This window comes from Peromyscus maniculatus, chromosome 14 (assembly GCF_049852395.1).
Source record: "Peromyscus maniculatus bairdii isolate BWxNUB_F1_BW_parent chromosome 14, HU_Pman_BW_mat_3.1, whole genome shotgun sequence".
Classification (NCBI taxonomy): domain Eukaryota; kingdom Metazoa; phylum Chordata; class Mammalia; order Rodentia; family Cricetidae; genus Peromyscus; species Peromyscus maniculatus.
Genome location: NC_134865.1, coordinates 80,879,393 through 80,898,775, shown reverse-complemented (window position 1 = coordinate 80,898,775; position 19,383 = coordinate 80,879,393). Strand labels below are relative to the sequence as shown.

Genomic DNA, 19,383 nt, shown 5'->3' with positions numbered 1-19,383 from the left:
TAACAATGAAAGCAAATTTGCATACTAATGAGATGGACTGCTTGGTTATTTCTACATGAAGAATTAAATCTTGAGTATGTGTGGCAAGTCCTGTACCTCCAGGACTCGGGAAGAAGAGGCAGGAGGACAGCCTGGACTACACAGTAAGCTTCAGACCAGCCTAGACTACAGAATGAGACCTTCTCTCAAGATACAAACAACAAAAAGAAAAAAAAAAGAATTGTATTTGATACAACAGGATATATCATACTTTCAAAGTTTTTCAAAATTGCTGGATGTTCAGAGATGTTGAGAATGTCACTTTGCATAAATCCACTTTTAAGAAAATGACAGAAGTATGTCTAGGGCCATTCCGGAAACTACTGGAGAATCTGTCCCAAGCCAAACTTCATTCAACATTTTTTTAATGAAGCTGACTTGGAGAGCAATTTTAAAGTCAACACTCGAACACAGTGCAATGCAAGGATGTACTAACTTGACACCCACATGTTGAGGAGTATAAAATATTAAAAGTCCTTATTTCCCAGAATGGAACTGTTACATTTCTGCAAGAGCAGAAAACTTTGTAAATACAGGCCTAGCACCGCACTTCACCACACAGGAGTCTTGAGTCTGAGCTGAGGCGTTGGGTCAGGTCTCATGGGCATGATATTGCCTGATGGCATTCCCAGTACACAATGCCCATGGTGTGTGCTCAGATCGAGGCTGTGGTGAAGTCATGGGATGCAACACAGGTGAGTGCTGCTAGAAACATCTTGGATCCAGTACCCATTCGAGCTTGAATTAATTTTTGGTCACTGCACATTCAGAAACCTTTAACAGTTGCTGAGTTTTTCACAAGCCTACACTCAGTTATACAACCCTGTGGAGCTGTGATCACAGTTTTCGAAGCTGGGTTCTACCGCGTGGAAGATAGCCTTTTAAAACTGCAGTGCTGTTTTTGTGTTGTGTTATGTTGTTGCTCAGGGAACTCAGCAGGCTGTGGGTGCCCCATGAGGCCTTCACACCCTCAAACCACCCTCATAAACAGTCACCGTACAGAAAGCTAATCTAACTGGGAATATGCTTTTTTTTTCACAGCCCAAGCTTTTCTTCACCTTTTTTTTTTTTTTTTTGAGTGTAGCTTGCAATGTAGCTGTGCAGGGAGAGTGTGGAGGTTGATGATGGATGTCTTCCTCAACTTACATTTTGAGACAGTCTCTCACTGGGCCTGGAGCTCTTCAATCCGGCTAGACTGGTAGCCAGTGAGCCCCAGGCATGTGTCTCTGCCTCCCCGGGGCTGGGATCACAGGCAGGAGCCACCTCACTTGGCTTTTAGGTGAGTGCTGGGGACCCCAACTCAGGTCCTCATGCCCAAGAGGCAGGTGCTTTACTCACTGAGCCATCTCTCCAGACCCTCTTCCATACCCCTTAGCTGCAGTTAACGATCAGACACCAGTTGATACATAGGTAGCAAATGGCTGACCAAATAGAATAAAGAGAGGGTCTCTTCCCCTCTACACCCCCAGATCTGGACATTTACTGCCCATCCTTAGACTCACAGCAAAGAAAAACTCTCCCTAGGGTGTGGGGGCGGGGCAGGTGCTTTCCTGGGTCCTTGGAGCACAGCATGGGACCAGTTATGTTTTCATTTGGAAATGGCAGCAAGTCACCAGGTGTTTGTTAAAAGGTGGGTGACTTGACCTTGCTGACCACAGGAAAGAAAGGGTGGGAAGGTTGAGCTGCTAAAAGGTGATGATTGAAGTTTTCCTGCTAAAAAGAAAAAAAAAACATTTCTGAATGTTATTTCCCTCAATTCCCAAAGACGCTGAAAATCTGTCTTTGAAAGGACTAAAATTTTCCACTTAGAAAGAGGCTGTCATATCTATTTCCTCTTCTAAGAGCTGAGGCTTTACTATTTCTCTTTCTTAAAGGGGTCCAAAGCTAAAAGATTTTTAATAAGCTAACAGGTACTTAATGGAAAACACCAGGGAAAAATTCTGCTAAGACTTCAGTTCGGAAATCAGCATCACAGCCACCATCATGGCTGGACGTTTGAGGCAGTTGAGGTGATAATGCTGAGAGCCAGAGAGACCCAAGTCCCAGACCAGCTCTGTCACTTGTGATGGGACCTTGGGTGGTCCCTCCACTGCTGAGTCTCATGCAGTCAGGAAGACTGAACGCTAAGTGCCATACACAGCACTCTGTGGAGTAAGCAACCAAAGTGAACCATTATTGTTTGAAAAATTAAACCCCAACTTATTGAATTCATCTGTGGTTAAATTAAAAGCTAAAGCCAAGGGATGCTGGGTTCTAACAGCGGGAACCTTAAGAGACTAATGACTATTGAAGCTTTTGCATGAGGCCTGGATAATACAGCAGCCTGGGCTGGCTTCTGCCTTTGCTGAAGAGAAAAGCAGAGGATGCTGGGAGACATTCACTGGGGAGCAGGCTTGGCCAGGAGCACTAGTCACTCTTGAGGTGAAGGCCTTTCTCCTGGATTCTGTGGCCACGCTCTCCCCTCTCCCAGAGGGTGGCCTGTCAGGCAGTTCTCCCCCTGGGCGGGGCTAGCTGGAACAGACCTTTTACCTTGGGACTATCTTGCTTGTCTGCTTGTTATAGGAAATTCTGTTTATTCACTGCAGGCTTATAGGAAATTGAGCTTTGAAATATGTAATCCATTGGCACTTGGCTGTATTGATCTGGTTATAATGAGCTCAACCAGTATAAAAACTGTTTGGATCTTCTTGGAGTTAAGAAAAATTACTTCTTTTCCTTTTTGGATCAATAATGATACAAATAGAAAATATGTTTCTGGGCTGGTGGGGTGTGGCTTGGTGCAGAGTACTTGCTTATGAGTATGAGGCTCCAAATTCAATCCCCAGCCCTGGAATAAATCATCCTTAAAGCAAAGCCATGCTTCAAGGATTCCGCAGAAACCCAGAATGCCCTCTTGACACCACTGTTCCCATCCAGGAGCACTGAGGCGATGCTGGGGTGACCCTGGACAGGCAACTCCTTCAAGCTGCGCCTCTTCCTTTCTTAGGTAGAGCCGTTAAGCTTCCCTGAGGTAGCCACCCATGTAACCAGGGTAACATCATCTGTCAGCCTAATGTCTGTGCCAGGGGACACTCTGGTCAGGCGGGCTCCAGGACTCTCCATTTTCATTCAGCATGTCTGGTTCCCAGACCATTCCTGCCATATCAATGGCATTTCAGGTTAAATGAAACCCAAGCGCTGGTCCCTAGGAAAGAGAGGGGACATCTGTGTCCCTGCAGGAGCTCACCTTAACTCAGTTACTAGGAGGTCACAAGTGGGAAAGGAACCAATATGTACAATAAGCCTGTCCTTCAGGCCTATCTGGACCTTGCACTTATCATATACCACAATCCTGGGTAATGGCAGGAATTAACCTGCATCTCAGAGCTGAGGCAAGGGAGTCTGGTAAGGGAAAGGACATCTGGCCCTATTGGCCAGCCATGCAGACAGTGACTGGACTTGTGTGACCCCAAAGTCGCTCTGTCTGCATCCCACCTCCACACCTGCCAGCTACTCCTGACCTTTCCTTCTCCAGAGCTCTTTGTTCCTAGCCACAGACTCACGAACAAGTAGGAAAAATGTTGACAAGGGAAAGCTTATGTTGTTGGCGCGTGGTAATTGAGCCAGTGTTCCCAGGCAGCAGGCATATGACTCATTTCGCTAAAATCAATATCGTTACACTCATCCTCTGGGAAGTATTCAGCCAGCTGTAAATTTAACCATCCTGACTCAAAGTTAACAAGAAAAGAAGCTTGCTAACTTTCAAATCAACCTCTGTGTATCAGGAGCGGGGCCCATGTTGGCAAGTGGGCAGAGGTCTGGCAGGATGCCGGCTGAGGGCCAGGTGGGCCTCATCTGCATGCCCACCAGCATGGCTCTGGACTCACCCACAGTGCAGCTCAGCTCACAGCCTGACATCCTTCCTGTAAAACTGTGCTCAAAACTGCCCGTCAGAGGCAGCTGTGAGAAAAGAGACAGCAGAAGCAGGAGCAGGCTCCGGAGCAGACAGTAGGGCCACGTGAACGGTGGCTGCGCAGGCTAGAGGCTGCCATCATGCTTTTCCTCCCAAGCCCAGCCACTTTCAATGATCTGGACAAGACTGAATTTCTTAAAATTAGGGGGTGGGGAGCTGGCTTGCAAACCAGCTGTGTTTAGCTATAAGCAGCTTTGTTGAAACACAGAACCAACCATGCTGAAACCAAACATGCCCCGGCTGTGTTCAGCTCCAGGGTCAGTCCACAAAGGCAGCCTAACCTAAGAAGGGCCAGTTGCTCACTGGTGGCTGCTGTCCACACACAGGAGAAACATGGCTCCTGGGAGCCCATGTCAATTAATAAAATCATGCCGGGGCCTGGGTGCTGCCTTCTTCATAAGGAGGGCTGGCATGAGCTTCCCAGCTAAGGATGAGACGGGGGTTTATGGAGATGGAGAAACCCACCCTGGAGGGGAACCAATGAAAGGCTGCTTAGAGAGCTTGTAGGAGAGAGGGTCACAGAGGACAGACACATGCAGAAGGGTTAGAGGGTCTTCTGACGTGCCTAACAAAGGTGGTGGGTGGGCAGCTGTTCACTGGGCAAGACAGTACCTGAAGGACAGTGGCCAGGGATGCTCATCAGCCCAGACCCTGCTAGACCTTGCTGCGATATCACTGGGCCTCTCAAGTGGTAAACAGACAAGGATGCCAGTCTGAAGGCAGGCCTAACCCACTGAGGCCTGGGACACAGTCGGCACACACTGTTTCCTGCCTGCTCTCCAGGGGCACTAAGGACCCTAAGCAGGTTCTCCTGGAATGTGCTGGAACACTTGAGTGTGCCACAGAGCTTGAACACCTACAGAGGCCCTGGCCGCACTACAGCACTTGCTTCAAGCACCAGTGGGAGCTGGCGCCACTTGGGAGGCTTAGCCTGACACGGAGCCTTCTCCCACGGCCTCTCCTCCAAAGCCTTGCGGGCTGACAGTGCTCTTCGCCGCGGCCCTCATTTGGACACTATTCACTCTCCCTGTGCCAAGTGCTCTGGAGCTGTCAAGGCTGACACTGCTCCTACTGGAGCATAGCTGTCCACAGCTCGAGAAGCATCCTTCAGCCCGTCACTTAATCAGAGGGGTTAGGCAAGATCATCCAGGCACTCCATCCTCCCAAGGCTTGTTTTCTGCAGATGTTGAGCCACTGCCTGGAAACAGCCAAGCACCCTGCCAAGATAGTTTGTCCAGGGCAGGGAGAGGCGAGGGGAGGGCATACCAGTTCGTGCACTGGCAGGACACCTTTACCAGCCCCATAAGCCCAAGCTAGATCCAGTTGTCACCACTGGTTGGGTGACCTCAAGAAAGTCACCGAACGCTCAAAGCCTCAGTTTCTGCATCAGAGAAATGGGGATACAGATGGGGTTCTCACAGACCAGTGAAGGACTAGGCATGATGCCCAAGCAAAGGGCCTACTCCATTTACCTTCATCAGCTCAATACAGGCCTAGTAGCATGTGGGACACCAGGGCTACAGCAAGGACTTGGACGACAGACCACTTTCTTTCTCTGTGGCATCAGCCCTAGTCACAATGGGGCTGAAGACAATTCTTAGAAAAGGAATACTCATGTAGGGTGCAGTCCAGCTGGCCAATCCCTCCCACCCAACAAAAGACACAGTGGTACTGAGACAAGAGGAGGTAGTCGGGATAGTGAGCATCCCAGAAAGAAGGGCAGATGTCCCTGGCCATAACAGCCTTGAGTTCTGCAGAGGGCTGGATTGTAGAGTCTACACACCTACCCCAGACCCCAAATAGAGGGCACATGTCACTCCCTTGCCAGGAGAAGCTGCCACCCACCACCAAAGGGATCTGCAAGAGCAGCCCTCAGAGCTGAGCAAGCTCCGGTGGGGGAGGGGGGGCTCTAAGGAGACAACCAGCTAATTGGTTTGCAGGACAGGTCACGCACAAAGCCAGCGACACTCAGGGCCTGGGTGGCGTCTGCCAGTGTTCCCTGAGGCCGCCTGTGCCTAATGTAGCAGAGACGTTTGTTAGGGAGATTGTAGACGGAAACAGGAGCGCCAAAAATAATTAATCTGTGAGCAGATTTGATTAAGTGTTGATTCATGGCTGTTCCGTAAGCCAACAGCCCGTCAGAACTATAAATTAACGAGATAAAATGGTACTGGCCCTCCATATTTCAGGCCGGGTATTGACATTTTAGAATCCACAGATTTTTAACTGTATTGATTGAGGACACCAGGATAAATGGCCTTGGCGCCAAATTCCCATTAATGACAATGGGCACCGAGTGACTAATTCCCAAAGCCCTGCAGAGAGAACGCCCTGCTCGGCCTTCTCCTGGCAGGGCGCTCTAATTAGATTGAAATGAAAAAGCCAAATCACCATGGGCGGGAGAAGCAGAGAAAGAAAATGGAAGATCAGACTTGGGGAAGGGAAAGGCCAAAACTAGTCAGAGCTGGACAGAGGCCACAGGGTGCACCAGTGCTAAGACGCGGGCCTGGGAGGGGTATGCAGACATATGGTGCCCCCACCCCAGCCGCCCTCGGGAGCTTTATCACTCAGGCTAGGAGGATACAGCAGGGGATGTGAGCCAGGCCCATCCAAGCAATGGACAAAGAGACCACCAGGATGGACCCATCCTCGGGGACACATGCCTGCCAGGATACAGACAGAAATGCAAGCTATCCTCATAGGAGAGGCCTCATCTGGGGTCCAGAGGCCTTCCTGGAGGCCGAGATCCAAACCCATCAATGCTGTGCTCTTTGGGAACAAAAGACATCTAGCACACCCCAGCACAGACCCTGTACACAGTAGGTGGATAATAAGTAAGAATCCTTCAGTAGATGAGCCCCATGCAGACATCATTTCTAGCAGAGGAGGATAAAGTGCCTTCCATCGTTCCCTACCGGACAGTAACACTTAGAAGTGGGGCCATGCCTCTCTAGACCTACCCTGCACACAAGAGCCTCTTGGAGGCCTGCCAGCATGCCACCCTCCGTAATCCACCCCACCTGAAGGGTCAGCACCTCCTCTCCCACCTCTCACCCCCACTGAGCCACATGTCACATGATACTAGCTGCAGTTCCAGGTCCTCCTAGCTGGAACACAAACAGGACCATGAGGCACTGCTGTCTCAGACTCATCATCAGTCACTGACTGCCACGAGTCCCTAACTTGTCAGGCATCGGGACCCATCGCTGCTAACAGCCAGAAGGAGAGTTCTGGGAGGAGGCCAGGAAGCCAGGGCTCAGTTGGGCCGTATAGGTTAGACTCCATATTCAATAGTCCCCAGTCTCCCTTGCTGTCGCTGAGAGGCCCAACCTAGGGATGCTGCACAGAGCCTGCCTGGGAAAGCTCCTTTTGCTGGCTCCTCCCTCCTTCCCTACCTGATAGAAGATCTTCCTACGTGAAACCCCCTTGCCCAGGTGCCTCTCAGTATAAATACTGGGAAGAGCCCCTCTGAAGACTTCCCTATGGAATTTAGTTCCACCCCATGGACTGACAGGAATTCTAAACTGATGCCAATCAAAGGACACCGTGATATTTTGGTTCCAATTACACAGCAGAAGTTGATTAAAAAGCTGCCTCTTTATCCAGCCCTGCAGCTTGGGGCTGAGACAACCGTGGCTGTCCTTTGCTGACTGGCAGAGGACTGGGTCCAGTGCCTTGCAGACAGCTGCAGTGCTGTTGGTAAGTGATCTGTATACCGGTCAGGGAAACGAGTCTGCTCTGAGACCCCCACCACACCATGACGGTGGGTGGTTTGCGATCAGGACCCTCCGGAGAGGCTTTCCCAGTGACAGGGCCGACCTGGGGCAGTGGGACATCAGGACACACCTGTTTCGAGGTCTGTTAGGTGCAGGGCAAAGTCGAAGCCACCACTGAGGATGCGCCGGCCACAGGGAGACCATCGTGCAGCCCGTACGGCCTCACTGTGCACAGAGTAGGTCTGCAGGCAGCGCCCTGAGTCCACAGCATTCCACACCTGCAAGGGAAACACAGAGAGGGAGCACCAGACACTATGATGAGGGCCTGAGCTCCAGGTCAGCAGGGGGCTCCCTGGGGAACTGGGTTCCTATTATTCACATCAAAACAACAGCTGGAGTTGCTTTTCCTTTCCTCATAAAAATGTGTAGGCTTCCTTTTTCTGGGGCTAAGAAAACAGCAGTTCCCAGCTCCACTCAACCTTCACACCTGTCCTACCCACTGGCCACAGACATGTCACAGTCCTGCCCCAGTCTCCTGCAGCCTGCTACTTGCCATGGAGCGGACAGAGCACATGGCCAGACCACAGTCAAGGGATCTCTTGAAGACTGAGATCCAGACAGAGGCCAGTCACAGAGTACATCTTCTTAGGAGAGGGGTCCTTCCCCCTAACCATCATCCTGGCTTCCCATCAGGGAATGAGGCTTCCAGGAGAATGTCCAGTACACAACTGACTCCTACAAGTGGCTTACAAGCCAAGGCAGGAGAGCTTGTACAGCTGGAGAGCTACCACAGCTGGCAGGTCTGGCTCACACAGGTGTTAGGGGCTGGTTCTCCTCACTGTCACTTCAGGGTGAAGGGGACGCACCATAAACACCTCCCCTTGACACTGCATCTTGCTGGTCATGTGATAGATCTAGTGGCTCCACCTCACTGGGCCTCAGTCTCTCCCTCCACAAACTGGAAATAAGAGCATCATCGCAGATAGGAGTGAGGCTGGAGCAGAAGGCAGCTCTGCAGCAGGCCAACAGGAGGGCTGCTGGACATGCTGGGTGGGGCTTGTGGGGATGGGGGGGCTTGCAGGGATGGGAGGGCTTGCAAGAACTGGGGTTCTGAAAAGGCAAGATCCCCTGAGTATCAGCAGCACCAGGTTTTCCTGAGTAAGTTCTAGAAAAGCCCAAACAAGCACACCCACGCACTTCCACAAACCTGCTCCTAGGGCAACTCCCATTAAAGATGAGCTAACTCTACCTGCCAAGTCCTGAAGGCTCTCCAAATGCAGCCAATCTGGAGTTCTGAAAGGTTTCCTGGGAGTTTGGAAATGTCTACGCATACACAAACAAGAGGGCATGAGAAGGTCCCACAGAACGTGGGGAGGGCCCCCTCTGCTCTTTCCTTCCACGCCAGGGGTCAATAGCTAGGTCTCAAATTAAAAAGAATGAAACCAAGAGGCAGCAGTAGTTATGTTTTAAAACACAGAACTAACAGGAGGAGCCGCCAGAAGGCTGGTAAGTGCAGTGAGGATTGGCAGCGGGGCAGCAGAGCGCAGAACGTGCTGCTTCCTCAGAATTATGTACAAGTACGATGTTAATAGAAAAATTAAGTGAGCAAGTGAGCTCTGCAGGGCTCCCACAGTTAGACAGTAAGAGGCCAACACTGTGTACATAGGACAGGCTGCATTTACAAAGTGTGATGTCATTTTCTAGGACGCATGAACTACAACATCCTACTAATTAGGCAGGCTGGTATAAAACAACAAAAAATGAAAACAACAAGTGTTGGCATGGATGCAGAGAAATCAGAACCCCCTATACAGCTGGCAGGAAGGTAAGAGAGTGTAGTCATGATGGACAGCAGCTTGGTGATTCCGAGACACCTGTAGGGTTACCATGAAACCTAGCAATTCCACTTCTGAGAATAAACCCAAACATCTGGCACTGGGGTCTCAAAGTTTTGCCTATTTATATGGATAGAGGGTGGAAGTTGCCTACTTGTCCAGACAGGTGAGAGGGTAAACAAAATGCAGACCACCCACTCAAGTGGCGTGCTCTTAGACGGTGCGTCCTGACAGCGGCCACGACCTGGAGGAGCCATGCTCAGTGGGACAAGCCAGCCCCAAAAGGATGAATTCTGTTCAGTTCCCCTCACGCTGCTCCCGAGTAGTCAGAATCACAGGCAGGAAACAGAAAGGCTGCTGCCAGGAGCTGGGGGAGTGGAGTGTGGGTGAAATAAGAGGCGTCCTGGAGGTGGATGAAGCCAAGCCTGCCCAACAGTATGAACCACATCCCTAAACCTGGTTCGAGTGGTAAGGTCTGGTATAAATCACCGTGTTTTTTTAAAGACACACACACACAAACTCTTGTTTACTCACGCATTTGCAATAAGACTCCAAAAACAAGCTCAAGATGGTTGTCGCTCCTAGGGCTGCCAGGAGCTGTGAACGCTGTTCAGTATTTCCTTTGAGAGGGTGAGTGGCACGTGGGAGGAGCAGATGGGGAGGAAGAAGGCGGCTCTGAAACAATGGTGTCCAAATGTTTTCCTCGGCAAAGCTCTTCCACTTACTCATTCAACAAACACTCCTCAGTGCTTACTAGCCAGCTAGGCACTGCTCACAGGAAACAACCAAAGTCAAAACTCTTGCCTTCCAAGAGTCGGCCTTTCGGTCAGGAAGACGGGCCCTACACGAACTAGCAAAACGGAGTGTATCAGACACTAAGACTGATGCTCCAAGGTCAGCAAGAAAGGGGGTTCTAGAGTCAAGAAGGGGCTAAGGGAGTGGCCATGTTAGACCACTTTAAGGCCTGAAGGGTGAGGAAAGAGTTCTGCCTGAGTATACAGCAGCATGAAGACCAGTCTGGCCAGAGAGGGGAATAGCGTGTGGCAAGAAGGGGTGTGGTGAGTGTCTATGGGCAGTAGAACATCCGGGGTCTCCTGGGGGAAGGAGGGAGCTGACTCCAGCCTACAGGACCCCTTTAGCTGCCCTGAAGGAAGAAGATGAGGGGGCTTATGCGGGAATTCGGGACAGAGGCAGCAACAGTGGGGACGAGATCCATATGGGAGTCAGAAGCAATAGGAACCCCTTGGAGTAAAGCCAGTAGAGAGGCCGGAGAAAGGAGGACCACCTTAGGTCTGGGGCCTGAGCAGCAAGCAGAATGGCCAGCTCCAGGAGAAGCAAGGCCAGAGCTGAGCACTGAGTGAAGGAAGCAGGCCATGAGAAGGGAAGACTGGGGAAGTCCCTGCCCCATACTTTTGCATAGCACACACTCACCTCTAAACCTTTGGAGTTAGTGAGGAGGGAGAAGAAAAGGGAGAGGGTAGAAGAGATGAGAGAGAGAAAAGGCAGAAAGGCAGGGAGGAACACGGAGCAGACAGGAAACAAGGAGCACGGGAGGCATGGAAGGAAGAGGGCCGAAGAAAGCTTGGACTCCAACATGCCTGGGCCAAAAGCGCCGCACAGTGCGCTAGGATTCGATTCGCGGGCAGGGGTGTCCTGCAGGCCCTGGGTCTAAGGAGACAGACACAGAGCCGGTAAAGGTGTGATAGCCCCTCCCCCCAGGTGAAGTTGCACACCTGTCTGCTGGCGCACACTGCTGACGGCAGCCGCAGAATCGATGAGGACCAGTCAGTCCCGCCTTGCTACCAAGGGTGAAGGTGAGAGGAATCTTCCCCAATTGCTCTCCCTAATTGAATTGAATGTTCACTGTCAGGCTTTAAAGATTAATTCCCAAACACTGCCGCAGCCCGGAGTGTCTGCCTTTTTTCAACCAAGTAATTAGAGATCCCAAACTGCCTTCACAGGATTAAGGAGCTCAGTCTACTGTCGAATGTTCTGAGATGGCTCTGTATATTAACTACAATTATTAACACGGTCTGTGTGTCCAGCCAAAGCCACAGATTTGACAAGAACATGACGAGTAAAATGCAGTAGATTGGGCATCTGCACCCCGGGTACTGCTGCTTCCACAGCAGCTTTTCTGGGTCTTCAAAGACTATCCAGCACGTTGCTTCAGTCTCAGGCCACACTCTTGATGGCCCTTTGGTTTGGGTTTTGTTTTCATTGTATTTAACTTATCATCATTATTGGGAGGGGACACATGCATGCCACAGCTAACATGTGGAGGCAGAGGACAACTCGTTGACAGTTCAATTCTCTCGTTCCACCATGGGTTCCAGGAATCGAACTCAAGTGGTTGGGTTTGTGGGCAAGCACCTTTACCTACTGAGCCATCTCATAGGCCCTATGTGTGCAAACTCCTTACAAAAAAAATCATACTTTACGAAAGCGGAAAAAAAGGAAAGCCCTGTAGAGACCACTATGGGATGGTTGTTTCTTGGGTTACAAGAGAAATAAGCATGTTCCACCAAAATATATTTGTCAAAGACCAGAAAAAAAAAATCAACAGAGAGTTGCCCATATCTCCACACCTGGAGGCCATGTCACATTTCTGGGGGTGCCTGTCCTTACTGTGTGATCCAGCCTCTGGAGGTCCCCCTGCCTCACCAGCTGCTCCAGTCAGTCTTTTACACAATGGAGTATGTTGCCAGAGATGTTTCTACGGAAAGTCCTTATCAGTTGAGAGAGGCTCCCTTCTATTTACTCAACATTGTTTTAAAAAAAAAGCAAACTGTACGTATGTGTGTGAGAGAGAGAGAGAGACAGACAGACAGACAGACAGAAAGAGACAGAAAGAGATGGAGAGAGAGACAGAGACAGAGACAGAGAGAGACGGAGATCTAAGTGTGAGCACAGAAGCACATATGCCATGAGAGTTCAGAGGACAATCTTGGGGAGTTGATTCTCTCCTTCCACTATGAATTCCGGGGATCAAACTCAGTATCAGGCTTGCTTGGCAAGCTTTTTCATCTACGCTGAGTCACTGTACTGGCCCTGAAAAGTTGCTTTGTTTTTTACATATATAATCAGAAATGAATGTTAGGTATTGCCAAAATCCATCTACTTAAACGGTCTTATGGCTTCCTCTTTATAGTTAATCACTAATATTACAGTTACACCATCAAGCACTGCACTGCTAAGCTCCTATTCCTGGGACTGACCCTGCTTAGTCATGGTATGTCAAGTGGATAGCTGGATGGATTTGCTAAAGTTTTTGTCAAAAAATGTTGCCAGTTCATTAGATATTGGGTGGATGCTCACCTCTATTATGTCTTTTTCTTGCCTTGGGGTCAGGGGAACTAGTCAGGGGAGGTATCCCTCCTCTTTGACATTCCAGAACAGTTAGTGTAGCCACTGTAACATCATCCCCTGAGTGGCTTGGACAACAGACACTGGTATGGTACTGGAGGCTGGAGTTCTGAAAGGAAGGTACCAGCAGGAGCTGGGCCCCTCTGATAGTGGGCTGGCTCCTTTCTCTTATGCCTAAGCCCAGCCTCCATGTCTGCATACCAGTCTTTCTCCATGTATGCCTGCCTCCTGATCTCCCGTCTATGGCCACTAGTCACACGGCACTAGAGCCCATCCTACGCCCTCATTTTGCAACAATTACCTCTGTACAGATTCAATCTCCAAATATGGTTATGTTGTGAAATACTAGGGGCTAGGACTTTGAAAGAAAAATTGAGGGTGACAGGGGTACGTGTAATTCAACCCACAGCAAATGGATACTCGTCTTCCTTAGATGTTTGTTAGAACTCATTAGTGAAGCCATTAGGGCCTAGAGTTTTCCTTGTGGGAACAGTTTGAACTAAAAATTCAATTATTTCCATAGATATGAGATATGTTTCTTCTTGGGTAAGCTTTTATTATTAGGGTCTTCTGGGGGATTGTTCGTGTCACCCAAGTTGTGGCATTCATTAGCACACGCTGATCATGCATTACCTCTATATCCTTTTAATATCCTCCGTAGCATCTATAATTAGCATACTCTAATCATCTCTCATATTGGTAATTTGTGTCTTTTCTCTATATTCTTGATTCTAGTTAACAGTTTATAACATTCATTCATCTCAGAGAACCGCCTCCTGAGCTGGGCGTGGTGGCTGCTCCTGTGATTCCACACTCAGGAGACCCAAAGAGCATCACTGGGAGTTCAGGGTCAGCCTGGGCTGCAGAGAAAAGGAAAAGAAAAGGAAATGGGGCCAGAGAGACGGCTCAGCAGGCAAAGTGCTTGTCATGCAAGCCTGAAGCCTGATAACCTGAGTTTGATCCCCAGAACCCATGGTGGAAGGAGAAACAACTCCTGAAAACTGTCCTCTGGCCTCCATGCATGCATCATGACACACACACACACACACACACACACACACACACACACACTGGAAACTGTCCTCTGGCCTCCATGCATGCATCATGACACACACACACACACACACACACACACACACACACACACACACACACACACACACACACAGACACACTGGAAACTGTCCTCTGGCCTCCACGTGTGCATCGTGACATACACACACTCCGTGTGTCATACCTGCCACACACACAGTACATAGACTTCTAAGATTTTGTCAAGAAATGAAAAGGGCAGTTTCTCACTAGCTGGTCTTCTCTGTGGCTTCCTCTCCCTCTACTTGGGGCCCTTCTGCTCTGCCCTCCTTTATTGACTTGGCCTCAGTTGCTGGGCCTTTCCCGGTGTTAAGTGGAGGCTGAGGTCACTGAAAACTTTCCCCTAGCGACCTAAGCACTTGGTGCTGCATCAGCGTGCTTGTCTGCACACTCCCTCAGAACACTTCCTATGACAGGCGCTTCTGAGACGTTCAGCACTCTCGCGTGCTAGACCACTGAGCCACACCCCAAACTGACCTTCAGCCATAGGTAATGTGTCCAGTTTCCAAATATTAGGGAATTTTCCAGTAGTCTTCATTACTGATGTTTTTTGTCTAATCCTATCCAGGAAATCAACTGTGAATGATTTTGATATCTCTGAATTTCCCGATTCATCAGTTTCACAGCCACACCATGGTTATCTTGGTGGATATTCCACGTGTGCTTGAAAGGCATGTGCACTCTGCTGCTGCGATGCAGACAGTGGCATGGACGTCAATCAGGCCAGCTGGTGGCAGGGCTGCCCCAGTCCTCCACATCTAAACTAGTTTCCTGTCTATGTGATCTACTGATTATTGAGAAAGTGCTGGAAGTTTCCGAGCCGTTGGTGGGTTTTATGTTCATACATCCCATCAAGGCAGCTCTGCTTCGTGTGTTTTAGGGCGCTGTTATTCTGTGTGTATATAAATATCTATGTGTCTGGTGTTATGCACCTTGGGGGATGTGCTGTGATGAACTGATCCCTCCTGTTATTATAAGATGACTCTCTTTATCCCTGTAATATTTCTGCTCTGAAATCTGCTTTGCCTGATATTTATATAGCCACGCAAGCTTTCTTTTATTACTGTTAGTATTGCTTATCTTCCTCCATCCTTTCAACTTAACCTTTTTCTGTTTTTATATTTAAGGTGGGTTTCCTGCAGGCACTGTATAATTGTGTGCTGCCTTTCTATCCAACCAAACAAGCCTTGTCTTTTAAATGGAGTGTTTAGACCTTTCCACCTGCTTTTGATAAGGTTTAAATTCGTTTTGTTTACCCAATCCATTGTTTTTTCCTCATTCTCTGTGCCTCTTTTCAATCTTTTGTTATTTCATTATACTTCCCATTGTTGGGACCCATAACCATAAATCTTTCTCTGTTTGCCTTATTATTAGTCACTTTAAGGTTTACAGCACACATCTTTAATTTATCCTGACCTACTCTCAAGTCACAACACCACTTGCCTTATAAGAACAAGAAAACACTGCAACCTGTTTCCCCATCTTTCATCATGTATGTTACATCTCTACACATTATTGCATTCTGCATTTCAATTTTACTTCCAATGGTCACTTGTCATTGAAAGTAATTTTTAAATAAGAACAGAGTGTTTACATTGCCTCCAATGTACACTGGACATTCACCATCCCTGGAACAGATGGAGAATCCCACCTGGCATCAGTTTCCCTCTGCCTCACAAACTCCCTTTCCTAATGAAAGTTTCCTGTAATGCAGACTTGCTGGCAATGCATCATTTCAGCCTTTAAGTGTCTGAGAAAGTATTGTGCCTTTGTCTTTTCAAGACCTTTCTCTGGGGATTGTGAGCAAAGGTTCCTGAAATGACCTCACCTTCCAATGAGCTCTCTGCAAGGCTGGTCCACTAATAAGAACTTCGGTATCTGTGGAGAGGTTGCAATGTTAAAGACCCAGCGCCTAATCACAGTTTATCTCAGGCTACCTTTCCTGCTTTTGTGTGCAACCTAACGTCCTTGTGAGCAATGGGTGAAATCTTCTGGAATGTATTAACCTACCACTAGCTTTTGCTAACCCCAAGATTAAGAAACCATCCCAGGCCTAGAACAGAGACTCCCCTTGGCTTAACCCACCCACCACATGACATTCCACCAATGCATTTGAAAAGTGTCCTGACTTATGACTTTCTTTGCCTTGTTATTATAAAAACCCAGTCACGTGGGAACACGAATTTGGGGCAGCCTGCGTCTGTGTTCCCATGCCAGGGACATGCTCATCTTTGTCTCAATAATAAATAATAAATCTTATTTTCACCGAGGTGAGAGTTGTGTTTGGTTTTATGTTTTTTAATTCGTGTTTTCATACTTTTCTATATTTATTTATTGATTGATTTCTGTTATGTGGATGAGGGTTTGCCTGCACATATGCCTGTGCACCGCATGCATATCCGGTGCCTGAGGAGGCCAGAGAGAGCATCAGATCCCCCTGGAACTGGACTTACATGGCTGTGAGCTGCCATGTGGGCACTGGGAACCGAACTTAGATGTCCTGAAAGAATAGCCAGTGCTCTTTACTGCTGAGCCAACGCTCTAGTCTGTGAGCTGTGTCTTTGTGTTGAGAGTATCAAATTCTCACTGGCAGTGCTTGGGTTTCTCTTCTCTGCTTTATAATTGAATTTCTTCTGGTATTAACCTTTGTTCCTCTGTATACACTGTGTCTTTTTCTCCTTTTAAGATTTCTAAGGCAAGGATGCACGAGGACCTAAGTCTGAATCCCAAGAACTACTGTAAAGCTGGGTGCAGCAGTGTGTGCAACCCCAGTGTTTCCGGCCCAGTAGCCAGGCAGCCACACACAACAGTGAACAAAAGACCACATTTCAACTGTCTCAAACAAGAGGATAGGTGAGATCCAACACCTGAGATTGTCCTCTGACCTCTACATGTGTACCATAGTGTGTGCGTATACACACACACACACACACACACACACACACACACACACACACAATTTTTTTGGGGTGGTGATAAGGGCTGTCCCTGAACCTGCTACGTACCAAGCTGGCCTTAAACTCAATGGTCTGACTGCCTCTGCCTTCTGAGTGCTGCAATAAACTTTTTTTTTTTAATAAAAAGATTTTTCCAGCCATGTGTGATGATGTACACTTGCAACCCCAGTACTTGGGAAGCTGAGGCAGGAGGATCTCCAGTTCAAGGTCAACCTGGGCTACACATGAGAACCTGTCTCATTCTCTACATTTGGTCCTTATTTTTAAACATTTTTTTCTCTGAGAACATTCATTTCATGCATATTAGGAGACTGAGGTTGTCCCAGGGCTCAATGATGCTTGTGTGTTCAATCTGCATGTTACTCTGGTAGGCCGTTACGGTCCTCAAGTCTATAAACGGTTCCGGCTATAATTCCAGTAGTCTCCTGCAATATGCTTTTTGTTGAAAACGGTTTCCATCTCTAGAAGTTCAAGTTTATTTACACTGTTTTATTCATTGTTAACCAGGGCAATGTGGCAGTCAGAGGGCCACTTGTAGGAGTTGGCTACCATGTGGGTCCCAGGTTGTCAAGCTTGGTGACAAGCACTAACCACTAAGCCACCTTGCTGGTCCTGGGTGCTGTCGCCCACGTGTCTCTTGTCTTCTGGAACAGCGGAGTATGTCACCAAGGTTCGCTGTGTGCTATTCCTCTGCAGCACTTCTGCGTCTGGACCTCTGTAGAGCTTTCCTCTTGTTTCCCTCCTCTGAGTGCCTTGTACTCCTTCCTCGGTGCTGGGCAGAATGAGTCTCTGTCTTCCTATAAAGATCTTTAGGATTGTTCTGGAACATAGTTAAATTCTTGGAGACAGCAGGCTCTGCACCAGTACAGTTCTCTAGTCCACCACTCCCCCAGATGCCAACAGGAAGTTGACTCCCAACCCACCTCAGCCACTTGGGGACATCACAGGACCAGGGTTTCTCCTCCTTTGCTAACCTGGAAAGTCTCCAAGGCAACAACAGAGACAACTGGGCGTTTGTCTTGCTTGCCTGCACTGCCCATGTTCCTGAAAACCACTGCACTGTACACTTTGTTGAATACTGGGCTAGAAACCTGGTCTCCATTCCTCATCAACCAGGAGCACCGATCTCCGTAAGAAACTCAGAAACTGGGCCAACAAGATGGCTCAGCAGGTAAAGGTGCTTGCTGCCAAGCCTGTTTGATTAAAGTTTGATTCCCAGAACTCACATGGTGGAGGAAAGAACTGACTCCTTCAAGTTGCCCTCTGGTCCCCACATGTGCACCATAATGTGAGTGAGCATATGCATGCATACACACATGTGCGCAAGCACACACACACACACACACACACACACAAGCAATTCCTAAAAAGTTTTGAGATACTTGGAAACCACTGCCATTGTCCAGCTGTCCCTTCTGCCTGGTGAGTCATTACTCCTTCCGGACCTAACCCCACTGTGATCAGAACTCCTCTGACTTACGCCAACCTCAACAAAGTAGGGTTAAAACTGGGAAGCGCGTGTGCTCTGCACTCCTGTAGAGGAGTCAGTGTCGGAGCCCACGAGATCGCTCTGGCCTGCTTTTGCAGGCTTGTCTAGTTCCTACAACCAACTGCTTGGGGTAGGGTGTTAGGACTCCAGTGGCAACTGTGGATTTGTTCTGACTCTCCTTCTGTGAAAACTGCTCTCAAATACCTGGACATCCTGCTGTCTGGTGCACACACGTGCCTGATGATGCCACCCTTCCTGGGAAGTCTGCCCTTCCACCACCCTGCATCAGCAGGCTCTCCTCCAGTGACAGCCTCTTCCTGGTCAGCCTTGCCCTCCTCATCATGCCCACTGTCTGGGAACAGTCTGTTTCTTTCTTTAGTCTGTCTCCCCTGGCCCTGGTTCTCCCTCGCCTGCCAGAGCTGTACCACTTCTCAACAGCACAGTTTCCTCTTCTTCCTAATGCACTTTTAAAAAGATTTTTTGAAACATGTATGGGTGCTTTGCCTACATGAATGTCTGTGTAACACAGAGGCCAGAAGAGGATGGTAAATCCCTTGGAGCCAGAGTTACAGACGGGTGTGAGCTGCCATGTGTGTACTGGGAATCGAACCCAGGTCCTCTACAAGTGCAGCTGGTGCTCTTAACCACTGAGCCATACCTGGTCTAACTTTTTAATCCATTCTAGCAATCTCTTTTCATTGTCTCATTTACTTCATTTAATGTAGTTGTTGATGGAGTCAGATTTCTATTTGCTATTTGTTTTCTTTTTACCGCTCTTTTTATTCTTACCTTTCTCCTCTAGTGCCTTTTTAAAAATAACTGAATATTTTGTAATTCCATTTTACTTAGCTCCTGGCCTTTAGCTATCTCTTTACATTATCTCTTTAGTGGTTGCTCTGGGGATTATAATATACATCCTTAATGTCTTGTCACCTTC

At 48.6% G+C, this 19,383-nt stretch overlaps 1 protein-coding gene across 17 annotated transcripts in view; it reads right to left on the bottom strand.

Annotated features, from left to right (window-relative positions):
* Wdr25 (WD repeat domain 25) overlaps positions 1 to 19,383 on the bottom strand; it is a 132,241-nt gene that overhangs the window by 43,212 nt on the left and 69,646 nt on the right. For all 17 annotated transcript variants that reach the window (XM_016005711.3, XM_076551364.1, XM_006971679.4 and 14 more), the window contains one exon: positions 7,838 to 7,985. In XM_016005711.3, coding sequence (XP_015861197.1) covers positions 7,838 to 7,985 — 148 coding nt within the window. The remainder of the gene's footprint in view (positions 1 to 7,837; positions 7,986 to 19,383) is intronic.